The sequence below is a fragment of the Balearica regulorum genome, chromosome W (genome assembly GCF_011004875.1).
Source record: "Balearica regulorum gibbericeps isolate bBalReg1 chromosome W, bBalReg1.pri, whole genome shotgun sequence".
Lineage (NCBI taxonomy): Eukaryota > Metazoa > Chordata > Aves > Gruiformes > Gruidae > Balearica > Balearica regulorum.
Window position 1 is genome coordinate 5,282,244 of NC_046219.1, and position 17,188 is coordinate 5,299,431.

At 43.8% G+C, this 17,188-nt stretch overlaps 1 protein-coding gene across 2 annotated transcripts in view; it reads left to right on the plus strand.

Annotated features, from left to right (window-relative positions):
• The window catches only part of LOC142599164 (nuclear cap-binding protein subunit 1-like), a 58,968-nt gene that overhangs the window by 15,799 nt on the left and 25,981 nt on the right, over nt 1-17,188 (plus strand). For both annotated transcript variants that reach the window (XM_075738926.1, XM_075738927.1), the window contains 5 exons: nt 145-208; nt 8,717-8,827; nt 10,108-10,172; nt 10,934-10,996; nt 16,467-16,541. In XM_075738926.1, the coding sequence (XP_075595041.1) occupies nt 145-208; nt 8,717-8,827; nt 10,108-10,172; nt 10,934-10,996; nt 16,467-16,541 (378 nt within the window). The remainder of the gene's footprint in view (nt 1-144; nt 209-8,716; nt 8,828-10,107; nt 10,173-10,933; nt 10,997-16,466; nt 16,542-17,188) is intronic.

A 17,188-nucleotide genomic window follows, 5' to 3' on the forward strand; every position in this document is an offset into this window, starting at 1 on the left:
TATCAGTCTTTGAGGTCTGCTTATTTTACCTGCTTCATAAGGATAAACTCTTGCAAAGAGTTCCAAGTTATTCCATGTTTGGTTAGTATCTACATAATTTTTGCTGTGTTTCAGTTTAAACTAAATGTATCTGTTAATTTGCAGTGCTGCACAGTTGTTGAGCTATCCAGGAAATAATAAGATCCCTTTGAACTACCACATAGTAGAGGTATGTGTTTTACAGATAACCTCTTTATTTCCAAAGTAACAAACCCCAATTAACTCCATGATGGATCTATTAAATTACATTATGATTTAGGAGTCTGCAGTCTTATCCCATTGACTTTAAGTGCAACGGCTTTGAACAGGTTAGATAATAATAAATTCAACTATTATTATTATTACTATTGTTATTTATTTATGTGATGTTTAGGAGCCTTGTTCAGGAATCAGGATCTTACGGTGCAATAGCATTCCAAGTTGTGGTATTTCTCAAGCTGTTCTTGAATGTTTCTCTGTGTTAATCACTCTAATGTGCTAGACTGTCTTGGAGATGACTGCACTTAAGATCTTGTGAATAAAAGTTACTTTTAAGTTGGTCGTCTTTTTTAGTGATCTTCTAAGTCACTTGGATAAATTGTATACCAATGCCCCTGAAAGGTATTTGTTGTGAAATAGCGGTATGTTTTCTCCTCAAGTTGAAGGATTTTAAATAACCATAAATATATATTAGCTTTCCTTTTGCTGCCTCCTTTCAGTGGACTGCTAACAAGATGCAGAACTGTATAAAACTTGCTTCAAAAACTCCTGTCTAAAGTTAAAAGATAAAAAGTGATTGCAGTAATAACAGTAAATCATCATGGGAAAAACTTAAAAAGAGGTAACCAGAAATGAAATTCAGAGCTAATTGCAACAAGTCATAAGATTGTGGAATGCTTACTTTAATCAGGATGGGATTAACAATTCAACTTTGCACCAAAACCCCAAATATTCTGAATGCCCTGAAACTTAGTTTTGGTCATCTTGAGACACTTTCCGTACTCCAAGTTCAGTCAAGAGAAATCTTAGAATTAGTAAAGTTTTTCTGCTGTGAACATCTATGTACTTTCAGGGACCTTAACACCTCAGGTGTTTGTACAACTGTTTTACAGAATATTACTTTTTGCTCAGTTACACATTACTTCCAAAAACAGTTATCTCAGATCATGATTAAACAGACTACTTAAAGGCCTTGAAAAATTATTTGATTCAGAAACTCATCAAATCTGAAAATAACCAAAGTTTGTATAGATGAAATTCTTATATTAACAGAGTGGCTTTCACTAGACCAGGTTGCTCAAAGCCCTCTCCATCCTGGCCTTGAACACTTCCAGGGAGGGGGCATCCAAAACTTCTCTGGGCAACCTGTTCCAGTGTCTCACCACCCTCATTGGAAAGAATTTTTTCCTAATACTTAATCTAAACCTACCCTCCTTCAGTTTAAACCATTGCCCCTTGTCCTGTTGCTGCAGGCCTTGGTAAACCCCCTTTATCTATTGAAAGGTTGCAATAAGATCTCCTGGGAGCCTTCTCTAGGCTGAAAAACCTGCCTTTCAGGTTGTTCAGCCTACCTTCATAGGAGATGAAGCCCTCTGATCATTTTTTTTGGCCCTCCTCTGGACCTGCTCTAACAGATCCGTGTCTGTCTTGTACTGGGGACCCCAGAGCTGGACGCAGTACTCTAGGTGGGGTCTCACAAGAGCAGAGTAAAGTGGGAGAATCACCTCCCTCAACCTGCTGGTCACGCTTGTTTTGATGCAGCCCAGGATACAGTTGGCTTTCTGGACTGCAAGCACACACTGCCAGGTCATGTCCAATTATTTGTCCAACAGTATCCCCAAGTCCTTCTCAGGGCTGTTCTCAATCCCTTCATCTCCCAGTCTGTACTGATACTGGGGACTGCCCCAACCCATGTACAGGACCTTGCACTTGGCCTTGTGGAACTTCATGAGGATCACGTGGGCCCGCTCCTCAAGCCTGTCAAAGTCCCTCTGGATGGCATTCCTTCCCTCTAGCATATCAACTGCACCACACAGCTTGGTGTCATCTGCAAACTTGCTGAGGGTGCACTCAATCCCACCTATTTATATCATTAATGAAGATATTAAACATTAATGAAGTATTAAACAATACAGACCCTTGAGGGACACTGCTCATTACTAGTTTCCATTTGGACAGTGAGCCGTTGACTGTAACTCTTTGGATGCAGCTATCCAGTCAATTCCTTATCCATCTAATAGTCGATCCATTAAATCCATCTCTCCCCAATTTAGAGGCAAGAATGTTGTGGGAGACTGTGTCAAAGGCCTTACAGAACTCTAGGTAGAGGGCATCAGTTGCTTTTCCCTTGTCCACTGATGCAGTCACTCCATCATAGAAGGCCACTAGATTAGTCAGGCATGATTTGCCCTTGGTGAAGCCATGTTGTCTAACTCAAATCAACTCCCTGCCTTCCATATGCTTCAACATGTCTTCCAGGAGGATCTGCTCCATGATTATACCAGGCACAGAGGTGAGGCTGCCTGGTCATTCGTTTCCAGGGTTAGCCTTTTTAAGAATGGATGTGATATTCCCTTTTCTCCAGTCACTGGGGGCTTTGTTTGACTGCTATGACTTTTCAAATATGATGGAGAGTGGCTTAGCGACTGCATCTGTGAGTTCCCTCAGGACTCTGGGATGCATCTCATCTGGTCCTAGGGATGTGTGTATGTTCAGGTTCCTCAGGTGGTCTTGAACCGTATTGTTTCCTACAATGGAAGGGACTTTGTTCCCCCAGTCCCTGTCTTGAGGTTCAGGGACTTGAAAGATGTGGGAACAGTGATTGCCAGTGAAAACGGAGGAAAAAAAATCGTTGAGTACCTCAGCCTTCTCCATGTCGGTTGTCACTAGATCTCCTCTCATTTATGGGAGAGGGGTGGGGGTGGTGTATGTTTTCTTTAGTCTTCCTCTTCTGACCAACACACCTGTAGAAGCCCTTCACATCCCTTCCCAAATTCGGCTCCAGCCATGCCTTAGCTTTCCTGATCCCATCCCTACACACCCGGGCAGCATCTCTACATTCTTCCCAGGAGGCATGTCCCTGCTTCCACTGCCTATGCGTTTCCTTCTTGTGCTTCAGCTCGACCAGAAGGTCCTTCCTTACTCAGCCATGCTGGTCTCCTGCCTTCCTTGCCTGGATTTCTTACACATGGTGATGTGGTTTAGCCCCAGCTGGCAGCTGAGTACCACGCTGCCGCTCACTCGCCCCTACCCCGGTGGGACGGGGAGGAGAACGGAAAAACAACGGCAAAGCCTGGAGGGTTGGGATAAGGGCAGTTTACTGGGACAGCAAGGAAGAGGGAAACAATCAGCAACAGTACTGATAACAGATATTCACAATGGGTGATAACAGAAAGCAATTTACCAATCCCACGACCGACCGACCAACTGGACACTCAGCCTGTCCTGGAGCCACGCCTGAACCCACTCCTGCTCGACTAGCCCCCTTTTATGGTGAGCATGATGTCACATGGTATGGAATAGCCCCCTGGCCAGCTTGGCTCACCTGTCCTGGCTCCTTGTGAAAATTAACTCTATCCTAGCCAGAACCAGGACATTATCCACCCCTTATTCCATACCATCTACGTCATGCCCAGATTATTTCACAGATATCATTCCCTTACTCTATGGGCCATCCCTCTAAAATGTCTGTCGAGTTCATTTAGGCCATGGCTTTGGGTTCCATCTGTCATGACAGTCTCTCAGGGCAGGAGCAATGGTGCGTGCTGCTGGATTGTTGTACGCTGCATCCGGAGTTTTCACAGCCGGTGTATCTGGTATGGTCCATGCTTGCAGTCTGGACGTCAAACGTGATTTTCGATGAAGTTCCTGGGCACCACTTGCTGAAGTCAGTTCTAGTTCCATCATGGTGGCACTTTGTTCAGTTTCAAAGTCCATCCTTCATTAGTTTTGGGTGATTCTTATGGTCATACCATTGATACAGTATATCACTATTAATATCATGCAATTTAATTTATAGGCTATTTTCACCCAAAATCAAATCCCCTTGGGGTACACACCGGACTTCCCCATCTTTTCTCATCACCCACCAAGTGCACCCTGGTCCCTGAGCAAAAGCAGTCCCGCAGATGGGCTTGCCTTTGCCTGAAGCAGGGATAACCCAAACTGTTTTACCCAACATATTTTTCATGCGCACTACAGGAGCTTTATCCCCTTCTACTGGGTGTGGGAATTTTGATTGGGCAGGGCCAGCTCGATTGGCAGATCCCTGAGTGTTAACTAACCAGGTGGCCTTGGCTAAATGTGTGTCCCAGTGTTTGAGGGTCCCCCCACCCATTGCTCTCAGGGTAGTTTTTAGCAGTCCTTTGTACCTTTTGACTTTCCCAGAGGCTGGTGCGTGGTAGGGGATGTGATACACCCACTCAATGCCATGCTCTTTGGCCCAGGTGTCTATGAGGTTGTCCCAAAAATGAGTCCCGTTGTCTGACTCAATTCTCTCTGGGGTGCCATGTCGCCACAGGACTTGCTTTTCAAGACCCAGGATAGTGTTCCGGGCAGTGGCATGGGGCACAGGATATGTTTCCAGCCACCCAGTGGTTGCTTCCACCATTGTAAGAACGTAACGCTTGCCTTGGTGGGTTTGTGGGAGCATGATGTAGTCAATTTGCCATGCTTCCCCATATTTATATTTCAACCATCGGCCTCCCTACCACAGAGGCTTTACCTGCTTGGCTTGCTTGATTGCGGCGCATGTTTCACATTCATGGATGACCTTTGAGATGGCGTCCATGGTCAAGTCCACCCCTCGATCACGACCCCATCTATATGTTGCATCTCTTCCTTGATGGCCTGAGGCGTCATGGGCCCACTGAGCTATAAATAATTCACCCTTATGTTGCCAGTCCAAATCCACCTGAGCCACTTGAATCTTGGCAGCCTGATCTACCTGCTGGTTGTTCTGATGTTCCTCAGTGGCCCGACTCTTGGGTACATGAGCATCTACATGACGTACCTTTACAACCAGCTTCTCTAGCCGGGCAGCAATATCTTGCCACAATGGGGCAGCCCAGATGGGTTTGCCTCTGCATTGCCAGTTGCTCTGCTTCCACTGCTGTAACCACCCCCACAGGGCATTGGCCACCATCCATGACTCAGTACAGAGGCAGAGCACCAGCCACTTTTATTGTTCATCAATCTCTAAAGCCAGTTGGACAGGTTTCGTCTCTGCAAAGTGACTCAATTCACCTTGTCCTTCAGCAGCTTCTGCAACTTGTCTTGTAGGACTCCATACAGCAGCCTTCCACCTTCGATGTTTTCCCTCGATGTGACAGGACCCATCAGTGAAGAGGGCATATGGTTTCTCATCCTCTGTTAGTTTATGATATGGTGGGGCTTCTTCAGCACGTGTCACCTCCTCCTCTGGTGACATTCCAAAATCTTTGCCTTCTGGCCAGTCCGTGATCCCTTCCAGAATTCCTGGACGATTGGGGTTTCCTATTCAAGCCCACTATGTAATCAGTGCGACCCCCTTACTCCATGTATCATCGGTTGCATGATGTGTAAAAGGAGCCCTCTCTTTGAACATCCAGCCCAGCACTGGCAGTCGGGGTGCCAGGAGGAGCTGTGCTTCAGTGCCAATCACTTCTGAAGCAGCTCGAACCCCTTCATAGGCTGCCAATATCTCCTTTTCCGTTGGAGTGTAGTGGGCCTCGGATCCTCTGTATCCCCGACTCCAAAACCCCAGGGGTCGACCTCGAGTCTCCCCTGGTGCTTTCTGCCAGAGACTCCAGGTAGGGCCATTCTCCCCGGCTGCGGTGTACAGCACATTCTTTACATCTGGTCCTGCCCGGACTGGCCCAAGAGCTATGGCATGACCTATTTCTTGTTAAATTTGTTCAAAAGCTTGTCGTTGCTCAGGGCCCCATTTGAAATCATTCTTCTTCCGGGTTACATGGTAGAGAGGGCTTATTATCAGACTGTAATTCAGAATGTGCATTCTCCAGAAACCCACAACGCCTAAGAAAGCCTGTGTTTCCTTTTTGTTGGATGGTGGAGACATGGCTGCTATTATCTTGATAATATCCATTGGGATCTGATGACACCCATCATGCCATCTTATTCCATGCTGCGCAGGCCCCTTGACCTTACTTTGTTTTATGGCAAAGCCAGCCTGCAGCAGGATTTGGATTATTTTGTTCCCTTTCTCAGAAACTTCCTCTGCTGAGTTGCCCCGTACAATGATGTCATCAATGTATTGCAGGTGCTCTGGGGCTTCACCCTTTTCCAGTGCAGTCTGGATCAGTCCATGGCAAATGGTGGGGCTGTGTTTCCACCCCTGAGGCAGTCACAATGGGGTGCTTTTCCCACTCAGTCCCAGTTAGACTCACTTCAGCCTCCAGCAGAGTCAACTGTTGGGATCCCCCCGTCACACCAGAAATAGATATCGGTTCCACCCCTTCATAGTTCGATGGCATTAGGGTACACTGTGCACCAGTGTCCACTAGGGCCTTGTACTCCTGTGGGTCCTATGTGCCAGGCCATCGGATCCACACAGTCCAATACATCCTGTTGTCCCTCTCCTCCACCTGGCTGGATGCAGGGCCCCTCTAATCCTGCTCATCATATTTGCTACTCACTTCTTGAAAAAAGGACTTAGAAGTCCCTTCAAGAGGATCAGAAGTGCGATCTGGCCTTTCACTTGGTCTGGGGGGCTGCCAGAGCTTTTGTGCTCGAAGGAAAACGTCCTTAAAGATCTGCCAGGTCCCTTCTGCTTCTTGATTCCCGAGGGCAATTTCCCAGGGGGTGCCATCCACTAGTTCTTTAAACATCTAAATGTTAGTTTGCTCTCCTAAAATTCAGGATCTTGACTTTACTCTTTGCCTGGTCCATATCCCTCGAGATTGCAAAGTCCACCAGGGCATGATTTTAAAAAAAAAAATAACTAAAAAGTTATTCTAAATGAACTCCAAGAGTCTCCTGGATCCCTTGCAGTGTTGCTTTTCCAGCAGATGTCAGCATGGTTGAAATCCCCCAGCAGGATCAGGGCCTGTGAGTGTGATGCTTCTGGTAGCTGAAGTAAGAACGCTTTGTCAACATCCTCCCCTTGTTTGGGCGGCCTATAGTAGACACCAACCATGAAGTTTCCTTTGTTGGCTTGGCCCCTAGTTTTCACCCATAAGCTTTCAACCTGTTCATTGCTGTCTTTCAAAGACAGCTCTCTGAAATCAATCCATTTTTTTATACAGATGGCAAGCCCCCCTCCTCTCCTTCTTTGCCTGTCCCTTTACTGAGAAGAAACAGAAAGCTGATATACAAACTGTTTGACCATAACTGCTAATTTCCTTGGTTTCCCTCCCAAGCATTTGAATTTATTTTGGAATACTAACCTTCTTTCTTGTCTACAAACTTTTTCAACAGAGCTGCAATGTTTTAAACTTTAGTGTGAATTCTGCAGCATTGTATTCCATTTGCTTATTGCTATTTCCTTCTAAGATCCGTCAAGTTGATAATACATTGCCTTCAACTACAATATAATAAACATCTCTCAGAGATTTCCCTTGCTTTGCAGATGGACATAGAGCAATAGATATAATTTAGCCTAACTGATATTTTCTAAATGCTAAAAGAACACCTTTATTTGCAAGGCAGAAGTAAATATAAACTAAAAGCACTCTATCCCTTTTCAAATAAACCCACTTGTAATGGTGACTGAAAGGATTAATCAGCTGTGGGATCTCATGTCTTTAAAGTTCATAAGGACAAACCCAGAATTCTCCATGCTACTCTGTAGTCTGTGTGAAACTTTCTGAAGTGTGGCCCCTTTTTCTTAATAGCTCCACATAGATGTATGTGTTGGTAGTATTGGTGTCTGTCAAACCAAAGTGTCAAAACAACATAAGAACTTAGAACTTAAGCTTTAGAGAGTCTGGGTATGTCATCAGTGCCCTGATGTTCCAGGTGGCCAGGTGATTTGTCCTCCCCCCAAGTATGATATGCCAGTTTGAAACTTGTATCTGAACATTTGATAATGAACACTTGATGAATTTCAAAAACATGATCCTATGTAATGTCTCAAGTAGAGACATTATCTTTATCATCCTTATCTTTTTTTTTTTTCTTATGTTTTGTATCCCAAGGATCGGAGCAGTTTTTTGCCTAACAGATATGCAAATAACCTTATATAACTTCTTAGGTGTGAGTAAAGTAAATGCAGTGCTATAAGAAAGGTACAGATGTCACTTTCATGCAACTGTTTTTTCATGTTAAATGCTTATCTTTCACTTAATACTTTCCTAGGTCAGGAACAGATGAATTCAGCTAGCTTGCTCCCTTCCTTCTTTCCTCCCTCAGATTCTGCTATAATATTGTGTTAGCTCATGCTATAACTCAGTGCACATTTCTAGACTGTTGTATTTACTGGACATAACAGAATTGTTACATAATGCTAGTCTTATGCATGGCATTAATCTAAAACGATAGGGATAATTAAGGAGGCTTATATTAGTATGGTGAAGAGTTTGCACTCTTTTGAAGCTCCTCTCTTATTCCCAGAATGTGAGTTTGACAGAATAAAATGGGCCTTGTTTTGGTATATAATTGCTGAATGCATGCATTGTTGTTCTCAAGTTCAGGACTGTGCAGGCTGAATATGACTGCACTCTGATTCTGTGCTCTGATTCTATGCTTTCTTCCCACGTAGGTAATATTTGCAGAATTGTTTCAGCTTCCATCTCCACCACATATTGAGGTTATGTACACAGCACTCCTCATTGAACTGTGCAAACTCCAGCCTGGCTCTTTACCACAAGTTGTATCCTTTTCATGCTGCTAAAGAGTCTTCTTAAAATGGAGTATTTTTTTCGTTTGTTCTGTACAAGATGGAATAGAAATAAATGTCAGCAGTAATAAATTTTCCTTCTTTAGGTGTATGAAACTTTGCCAATAACACTGCTCACATGAAGGAATAACACAGCTCAACAGTCATAAGTAAAGCCTGCATTCACATCTAAGCCTGTTCTTTAGCTTGCAGACCAGGCAGAGACCTTGTTCCAATTCTTCCTCAGATCTTTTTGAGGAGCCCTCTTGTAGCCAAGGGATGGAATAAATAACTTGCATGATTCTGAGCCCTGTTTTTACATCAGGGCAGCTTGTGGTATGGTTATAGTCACATCAAAACCTGGAAAAGAAAAGGAAATTATTAATTTCTTAAATCTTTTGTTGTAACAGCGGTATGAGTGCTCCTAGTCCATTTCACTGCAAAGTGTAGTAGATAAATTAACCTGTTTGAGTTTGCACTGAAATGGACTAGGAATATTCATAAAGTCAATAATAATCTCTCAGCTAATGGTGAGGAAGTAAGTATCAGCTCCTAGTTAATTCTGAGTGTTGCATTGGCCCCTTTTCATTGTAGTTTTAGATTGTGGCTAATGAGCTACAGTCACTGAGAATGGAGGACTAACAGACATACCTACTGGTAATTCCATTCGCAAATTTTTATTTTACTGCTTGAAACCACCCGATGATTGTAACCACATAGTCTCAGTGAGAGTTTAGGCTATCTCTAAAATTGTGGGGACCTGCTTGCTGTAAATATCAATAGGGATATAGCAACAAAGAATTGGGGTTGGCTGGCCATGGCCTTTGGGTCAGGCCAGCGTGGATGTACTTTCTTGAGCTGTTAATGATGAGCGAAGATGGTCTGTTGATTAGGCAGCAACAGGAGCATGTGAAGCTAAATCAGTGAGATCGTAAAAATGTGGTCCATAATGAGATTCATGTCCATTCATATCATTAGCATGCAGTTTTTGTTATCTCTTGGTAGGGATTCTGGCTTCCAGTAAAAGCAGCTAATGGTCTCACTGTAATTAATGGAAGAAAACCAGACTTGGATTAGAGAATAGATGTTACTTATTGGAGAAAACTGCATGCTTCATTATTTATTTATTCCTGTGGCCTTTTCAAAATGGGGTAAGTCATGATATAGAGACAGGGAGCTGTCAGTAGAGAGTTGATGAAATCACCTCTGAATAATGGAGAGAGTAGCTTATGATTTCAGATGCTTCTCTGTTAACTTTAATAAGAAACTTTCAGCTTGCACAAGCCACAGAAATGCTTTACATGCGCTTGGATACAATGAATACTACATGTATAGACAGGTAAGTATATATTTTGGGGACAACAGAAAATGTTTCTCATTTTTCTTGTGCATTGGATATTGATACATTTTTGAAAAGAATCATCTGAAATCCTCGATAAACAGTTTGGTTCTGTACAAAATGTTTTTGAGGCTCTAGACTTGAGCCATTTGAAGAGAAGGTAAGGGATGGACTGACCACTTGCCTCTCTTCCCCCAGAAACTTTTTCCTTCAAGTCACTAGTCTGATTAGCTATACAGTGCAGCTATAAAAACTATAACAACTCTTCCACATCCATACCCCCTTCTGTTATGTACTACTTTTCCTCCCTATTTGCCTGAGGAAGGAAAGGGTTGGAAGCAGGTTTATGGGAAGGTTGGCTAGCTGGAAAAGAGCAGTGGTGTTTCTGTGGTTTGAGTGGTCTGCATTATGTAGAACTAAAATTACTGTGCAAAAATGTGAAAACCTGTAGACTTGCACTAAGTTTTTTTCACTGCCTATTTTAGTAAGTCATTAGTCTCATATATGCACCAGAACAAGAGAGACTGCACATTCATCCATAAAGGCTGGCTTTTGACTCTCCATTCAGTCTTTTTGTATGAGTCAACATCAATGTCTATTTAATGCATTAATGACTATAGATTGGAGAGTTTGGGCTTATCTTTGAGATTTTCTTATAGATGTATTCTACTTGTCAATTAGGAGTTTTGTGGGGATTTTTTTTGTTTGTTGTTTTTCTTTGCAGTTCTGGTATTTAATAGAGCTTTCTTCTTTTAAAAAAGGTTTATTAACTGGTTTTCCCACCACCTGAGTAACTTTCAGTTCCGATGGAGCTGGGAAGATTGGTAAGTCAGTCTCTGTCTCCCATCAGAACTTAAACCTTCAAACTTATCCAGCAAATGTCACAGCATAGTGGTTCTGTTAACTGCTTTCCACTAACACATTTGACCCCACACACACTTGTTTACTACCATTCCTTGGTAGACAAGGTTGGTAACCTTTAGTCACTACAAAAACAATCCCAGTTTTCTGTAATGAATATCCAAGTGGTACTGTGTTCTGTAAACAGTGGAAACCTGATTTGCTTGTAGATTTTTGTCCTTATCACCTCAGTAAATTGTTTGCAAGCTTTTCAGAAGGGTTCTCCTACTTATCAGTAATTTGCCTTGACTCTCCTTCCCTTTGGCTCCTTGCATTCATAGGTGTAACCCTCCGAGTGCCATTGTAACATGACCCCCCACCCTCCCCCTGAATCTTGATCTTTTGGCTTCTAGTAGGAGCTCCCTGCACCCCCTCAGTGCCTAACCATAGCTTTCCCAAAGCCTTGTATTCCAGGTACCATGCATTCTGCTTACTCCCATCCTGTCCTGCTCCCACATATAAAGAAAGATTACTTGGGGGCTTAGTCCTCCCTACAGTCTAACTTCTGCAGCCTGCTACTGTTGTCCCAAAAGTGGGATCGTTTACCCGGTGTGCAGTACACCAATATACACACAGAGCAGAGGTATCTTATTTATTTCATGTCTGTGCAGAGATGGGTGCTAGGTGGTAATTCCACAAAGCTAGCACACCACACACAGAAACTACCACATATTTATCGTGTTACAGGATTAGAAAAACCTGCCTAAATTTACGCTAATTGGTTATTAATTACCGCATCATCTACTATTGGTCAAGCATCTTTAAATTAGGTATAGTCGTCAGCAAAGCAAGTAGTGCATTTAACCCTAAATGAAACAGTGTCTAAGCACTAACCCAAACACATTTTTGTCCCTGTAAAGTGGAAAATTCTACTTTATGGATATCACTACCATACCTGCATCCCATAGCCAATGTGCCTAGGTGTCCCTGGGAAGAGGGATGCAGCCCTGTATGTGATGCATTACTTCAGATTTACTTATGTCCCCTGTGTTGTGCCAATTGGGAGTTGTATGTTTGCTGCTTATCAAGTTTGTTCATGTTGACTGACCAAGTGGGAGCCTTCAAATAATAGTTGTTTTTTCTTTGCCTGCATTCCCCTTGTTGGGAACACTGATATGGATATCTCTACCAAGCTGCCAGTTTTCACAAAACTTTTAAGAATATAACTGTCTTTGAGACTTCTCTTTCTCTGAAATATATTTAATATCAGCTAAGAAGCCAAAGTCTAACCAACAGAGCAAACACTGCTTTCATTTTTCAGAGAAGCCATTCAAAAAGTTACCTTATGAAGATGGGATTCCCAAGATTGCTAATGGCCGATAAGGAAATAGTGATAAACTGGCTCCTTATCTTCAAATTGTGTACACTGTAAAACATGAAAGTCTAAAACAGTCTGCTGACTAGGGAGTAATCTGCTCGTCAGCTGCTGTGAGTGATGCCTGTTTAGCTGGTAAGCAGAAATGCAGCTCCCAGAGTACAGAAAACAGAAGCAGTTAGCAGGGCAGTCAGCACACCAGGGAGCTGCAGACAGCGTAGGGCTGTACAGCAATGGTGGTGATGTGCCACAGGGCTCTGTCCCCAGCACTGGTTGGAAACAACACCCCTGGTAAATTAAAAGCCTTGTTCCAGATGGAGCTTTAGAGGAAGAATGTCACTGTTGAGGTCTGGGGCTGCAGGAATTGCCTGAAGCAGGAGGTAGTGGTGGCTTGTGGGAGGTGTGCTCTGGTCAAAGAGCACAGAGTCGCCAGGTAAAGGAGCTGTGTAAGGAGGTGAGCAGACTGTTGTAGCATTAGGGAAGGCAAACGGATCAACAGGGTCTGCGCAGAGACCTTGCAAAGACCAGAGCCTGAGCCACATAGTGCAAGGAAGAAGGGACAGCAAGAAGCTACACTTAAACCGGTGGTGGATGGAAATAGCCCAGATAGGGGAGGCCGGAGACTTGTAACTTCTGGAGCAGGAGAAAGGTTCCTTCTCTGCCCTTAGTTCTGAATTTATAGGATCAGTACAGTCCTGTAATAGTTAATGCAGGGGAACAGGCTCTGTAAGGGAGGCTTCAGAGCCAGCTGGGCATGAATTGTGCATTAGCACCAGGAGGAAGCAGTGGATGATAATAGTTGGAGATCCCTTTCTGCAGAGGATGGAGGCACCCATCTGCTGACCAGACATGCTGTCATGGAAGTTTTGTTTCTTGCTAAGGGCCCATATCCAGGATGGTTGTGGAGAGACTGTTAAGACTTGTCTGGCCCTTGGACTATTACTTCTTGCTGTTCATCCACGTGGGCACCAATAACACTGCCAGGGAAGACCTGGAATATATCAAGAGTAACTACAGAGCTCTGGGGACAAAGGTGAAGGACATGGGTGGTATTCTCAAACCTACATGAGGAGTGGGTGCATTCTGTGAGTTAACAGCTGGCTGCATGGCTGATGTTGCAGGCAGCACTTTGTCTTTTATGACTGTGGGTCCTTCTGAGGAATGAGGATTGCTAAGGAAAGCCAGGATCCATATGGCAAGGTGAGGCAAGAGCATCTTTGCCAACAGGCTTGCCAACCTGGTGAGAATGGCTTTCAACTAGGTATGTTGGACATGGAGTTCATACCATGAAGTGACATGAGGTAATGGAAAATGGTGTGAAAAGTACATGGGGTGGGGTGATGGGAGTGAGAAAGCACTTGGAAGGATAAAGCAGGACAAAAGGGCCCCCTTCAAGTGCCTGTGCACAAATGCACACAGCCTGGGAAACAAAGTGCTAGAGCTCTGTGTGCAGATGAAGAACTGTGATGAGTAGCTGAGCTGTGGTGGGAGAGCTCATATAACCACAGTTCTCTAATGGATGGATTCCGACTCTTCAAAAAAGACAGGCAGGGAAGAAGAGGAGAGGAGTTGCCCTCTATGTGAAGGACCAGATTGAATACATGGACCTCTTCTATGGAATGGGCAACGGGCTGATTGAGAGCTTGTTGGTCAAGGTGGGAGGAGAGGCCAGTGAGGGTGACATCATGGTGGGAGTTACAAACTACCTGATCAGGATTACAAAGCTGTCAGTCATCTTTAAATGACTGGAAGAATTCTCTGGATCACAGGCCCTGTTCTTTATGGAGGAATTAAACCTCCTTGACATCTGCTGGAAGGGCAACACAGAGGGATGCAAGTAGTCAGGGAGATTTCTGGAGGGTGTCAGGAATAACTTTGTGACACAGGTACTGGATGGGCCAACCAGGAGCGACACACAGCTGATTCTGCTATTCACTAACAAGAAAGGACTGATTGAGGATATGATAATCAATGGCAGCCTTGGCTGTAGCAACCATGAAATACTGGAGCTCAAGATCCTGAGGGGAGTGAGGAAGGAGAGTAGCAGAGTACAGACCCTAGACTTCAGGAGAGCAGATGTGGTCTTATTCAGGGGACTGGTAGGGAGGATCCCATGGGAGACAGCTCTGAAGGGCAAAGGAACTCAAAAGAGCTGTCAGGTCTTTAAGGACACCCTCCTCCAAGTACATGAATGGTCTATCCTGATATTCAGGAAACCAAGTAGGCCAGCTTGGCTAATCAGGGAGATCATAACTGAGGTCCAATGCAAAAGGATGTGCACAGGAGGTGGAAGCAAGGACAGTCTACAAAAGAGGAATTTAGAAACATTGCCTGGGCATGCAGGGATGGTATTAGGAAAGCCAGAGCTCAGCTTGAATTGAAATTTGCAAAGGACATAAAGGGCAATGAGAGCTTCTGCTGCTATATTATCAGTAAAAGAATAAACAAGGAAAATGCAGGCCTGCAGGTGAATGGAGCAGGTCATTTAGTGACAGCAGAGGTAGCTAACATACTCAATGCCTTTTTTTTGTCTCAGTCTTCACAAACATGGTCTCCCGAGTCTCTGTGCTTAGAGATAGTGTTCAAGGAGGAGAAGAATTACTAGTAGTGGAAGACGATTGAGTCGGGAATCTCTTGGGAAATCTCAATTAGTACAAATTCATGGGACCAGATGGGGTGCACCTGGGAGAGCTGGCTGATTTCATTGTGAAGCTGCTCTCTATTGTCTTTGAAAGGCTGTGTAGATCAGAAGTCCCTGATAATTGGAGAAAGGTAAATGTTGCACCCATTTTAAAAAAAGACCAACAGAACAATCTGTGGAACTATAAGCCTGTCAGTCTCACTTTTGGTCCCTGGGAAAATCATGGAGCGAGTCCTTTTGGAACGCATTTCTGAGCACAAAGGATAAGAAGGTGTCCTGGCTCGGCTCACCTGTCCTGGCTCCTTGTGAAAATTAACTCTGTCCTAGCCAGAACCAGGACAGAAGGTGACTGGGAACAGTCAGTATGGGTTTACCAAGGGTAAATCATGCCTGACCAACCTCATTGCCTTGTATACTGAAAGCTTGCAAACAACATTACATTTGGGGGTGCAGTTGATATGCTTGAGGACAAGGCTGTCATTCAGAGGGACCTATTCAGGCTGGAGAAATGGCCTGAGAGGAACCTCCCAAAATTCTACAAGGACAAATGCAGAGTCCTGTACTTCGAATGAACTAACCCTCTGCAGTGGTGCAGATGGGGGACTGACTGGCTGGGGAGCAGCTCTGCTGAAAAGGACTTGGGGGTTCTGCTGGACAGTAGGCTAAACACAAGCCAGTAGTGTGTCTTGGCAGTGACAAAGGCCAAACAGTATCCTGGGAACTGTCAACAGGAGTGCATCCAGTAGATTGAGGGAAGTGATTATTCCCCTTTACTTGCAATTTGTTAGACCTCATCTAGAGTACTGTGTCCAGTTTTGGCCCTCCCAATACAAGACAGATATTGAGAAACTGGTGGGAGTTAATCAGAGGGCCACCAAGCTGGTCAGGGGGCTGCAGCACATGCTCTATGAGGAGAGGCTGAGGGATCTGTGCTTGTTCAGCCTGGAGAAGAGAAGGCTTCAGGGGGACCTAATAGCAGCCTTCTAATACCTACGAGGAGGTTACTGAGAGGACGAGGCCAGTCTCCTTACTGAGGTGCATGACAGGAGGATCAGAGACAGTGGCCATAAATTCAAACAGAGGAGGTTCCATCTGGATATAAAGCAAAATATTTCATTGTGAGGATAAGCACTACAGCAGGGGCCCAGAGAGGTTGTGGCATCTCAATTCTTAGAGGTTTTCAGAACTGATTGGACAAAACCCTGAGTGACCTGGTTTGAATTCATTATTGACCATGCTTCGAGCAGGAAGTTGGAGTAGGTAGCCTCCTGAGATTCTTTCCAACTTGAATGATTTTATGAATTGTGATTATCCAGTGAATGATCCCTACCTGTTATATCAGACCAAAACTGAGTAGAACACAAATACATTTGTTAAAAATTATTGTGTGGGGTATTTTTGGGTTGGTTTTGGTTTGGTTTTTTTTTTTCTTTGATAGGTCAGACTGTCTTACTCAGGACCTTGAGAAGCCCAAATCCAAATTTGTGAGAGAGGTTTTGGAAAAATGCATGAGGTAAGTAAGACTTCCGAACATCTTACTTTTGTAGTTACATTAAATTGAAGTTTGGCCATTGTTTCCAGGTAGTGATGCATTTCTTTTAATGCAGCTCTTGTCTTAAGCATACATATTTTCTCAGTTAATTTTTTTAGCTAAAGTCTGTTCTGTTGTCTTGCTCAGTTTTGTTCTAGTGTATCTGTTGTAGGGCACTGCTTATCCTAGTGGACTGGGGGACAAATAGGTGGAGCAAGTGGAGGTGACATCCCACTTGTTCATGCTTCTAGGTACAAATTAAGAAAGCTTTACTTTTTCTGCTTGGGGATAGATAAAGAGTTGATAATAGAGCAGACAGGGAAGGAAAAAGAGTACAAGTAATTTGCTGGAAAATAGTGGTTATTCACAGAAATAGGGGGGTTTATTATATCCCTAGTTTAAGATAAATAAGTATCTTGATTGTTCTGGGCATCTCTGATTCTCATGGACCTTAAAAAGAAGCTGCAAAAGCACAACAGCTGTCAGGATTGGGCTAATGATTGTGGAAATGGTGGGTATAGGAGAGTGCAAGAGCAAAATGTTCAAAGACACTATGTAATTCAGTATTTTACATGGAAAAAGCTTACGTGTTGTTTTGTGAGAGTTTAATATACAAAGTGTGAAATTGT